We start from the raw sequence: 1548 nt of genomic DNA, 5'->3' as shown, positions 1-1548 counted from the left end.
CGACACATTTGGGAGGGGTATTCGCATAGTTCTCAGAAAGACGGATAAGCTGATTTGTCCAGTCCAGGCACTGGTTAATTATCTCCTCGTGAGGCCTAATGTTCAGGGATCCCTCTTATGTGACGTCATAGAAGGGCGTTACCTCCAAACAAAATGGCAGCCAAAGCACTAGCTTGGCTACGCAAAGGTCAGTATTTTGTTTATACTTGATTATGACTCGTGTGTTGTTACTATTGGTGTATCATTCAGTTACTGTTACCTCTTATTATCTATAGACTATCAACCAGCGGAGAGGTACAGACACTCCACTGTACGGGTAGGAGACTACCTGTACATGTGGGGTGGGGGCCAGCCTGGTCTCCCTGAAGTACATAATAATGAAAAGAAGAAATCAATGTGTTCTGTGATGGAGGTGTGTCACCTAAGGACTGGTAAGTGGAAGCGGAAACCCACCACTGGTAACCCTCCACTGGGTGTTGTTAGCTATGCAGCTGCTGCCATTGGAAGGGAAATATTTTATTTTGGAGGCAATTGTAATCATGGGGACTGTTATCATAATAGTTTATACAGGTAAACATGATAGTTACTGATAAATATTATTTAATATTTTATTCAGTTTTAATGTTAATACCTTCAATTGGAAGGAACTCTCTCCTACTACATCTCATCATGGTTCTATGATGAAGCACCTATGTGGCATGATAGCAATAAAAGTGAACGGTGAGGACTATCTTGTAGTAATTGGAGGGTTTGGACCATCTTCTAATAATACACCCAAACAACCTGGTGCCCAGTACAGAGGTGAAAGATTAAATTCTGGTTATCAACGATGCAATGAGATCCATTTCTATAAAGTCTCAACAGGTCAGAGCACATACAGTTTATATTAATATAATGAAGTATTGTTATTTGATGGTTCTCCACTCAGACTGGTTGCATTGAGAATTGCTTGCTTGTTTTTTCATGGTTGTCACTCCTAATTATTTGATAATATGATCAAAGAAATATCAACTACTTTGCTCCACCCAATGCATTCCATTCACACTAATTATTATTATTGATATTTTTAGGACAATGGATATCACCGACTGTCACTGGAGACAGACCACCTCCTATTTATGGCTTCACTTTAACATCAATTAATAATTCCAGTGCTATATTATTTGGAGGTGACACTGCTAATGGAGAGAGTAACAATGTATATATTCTTAATTTTACTGATACATCAGTGGTGAGTGTATTATTAGTATAATTACATTAATTATTAATTAATAATGTATTGTATGTGTGTATTATTATTCATTACACTGAGCGTGTGAGTGTGGTTTATGATAATTAAATTTTATTTTATTATTTTAGAATTGTTCAAAGTTATCTAATCCTGGAGGATCAGTACAATGGCCTAAGGAAAGAAGTGCTCATTCCAGTGTATTGATTAACACTAGCTCAGGACCACACCTACTAGTGGTGGGTGGATATCTTACTTATGATATTTGGATAATTGATATTAACAATAAATCATGGAAGGAACTGGTAAGTATATTATGA

General features: G+C 36.9%; 1 protein-coding gene across 1 annotated transcript; it reads left to right on the top strand.

The window, feature by feature from the left end:
* Positions 1–656: 656 nt before the first annotated feature.
* Positions 657–1392, top strand: LOC109592613 (uncharacterized; the record flags this gene model as incomplete). The annotated part of the gene is made up of 3 exons (XM_020008021.1): positions 657–864; positions 1071–1231; positions 1360–1392. Coding segments are annotated over exons 1-3 (381 nt in total), but the record flags the coding sequence as incomplete, so codon positions are not given.
* Positions 1393–1548: the final 156 nt, after the last annotated feature.

Source organism: Amphimedon queenslandica, unplaced genomic scaffold (genome assembly GCF_000090795.2).
Source record: "Amphimedon queenslandica unplaced genomic scaffold, v1.1 AMPQUscaffold_4582_Cont23440, whole genome shotgun sequence".
Classification (NCBI taxonomy): Eukaryota; Metazoa; Porifera; class Demospongiae; order Haplosclerida; family Niphatidae; genus Amphimedon; species Amphimedon queenslandica.
Note: the sequence above shows the minus strand (reverse complement) of the source record. Positions and strands in the feature narration are given on the sequence as shown.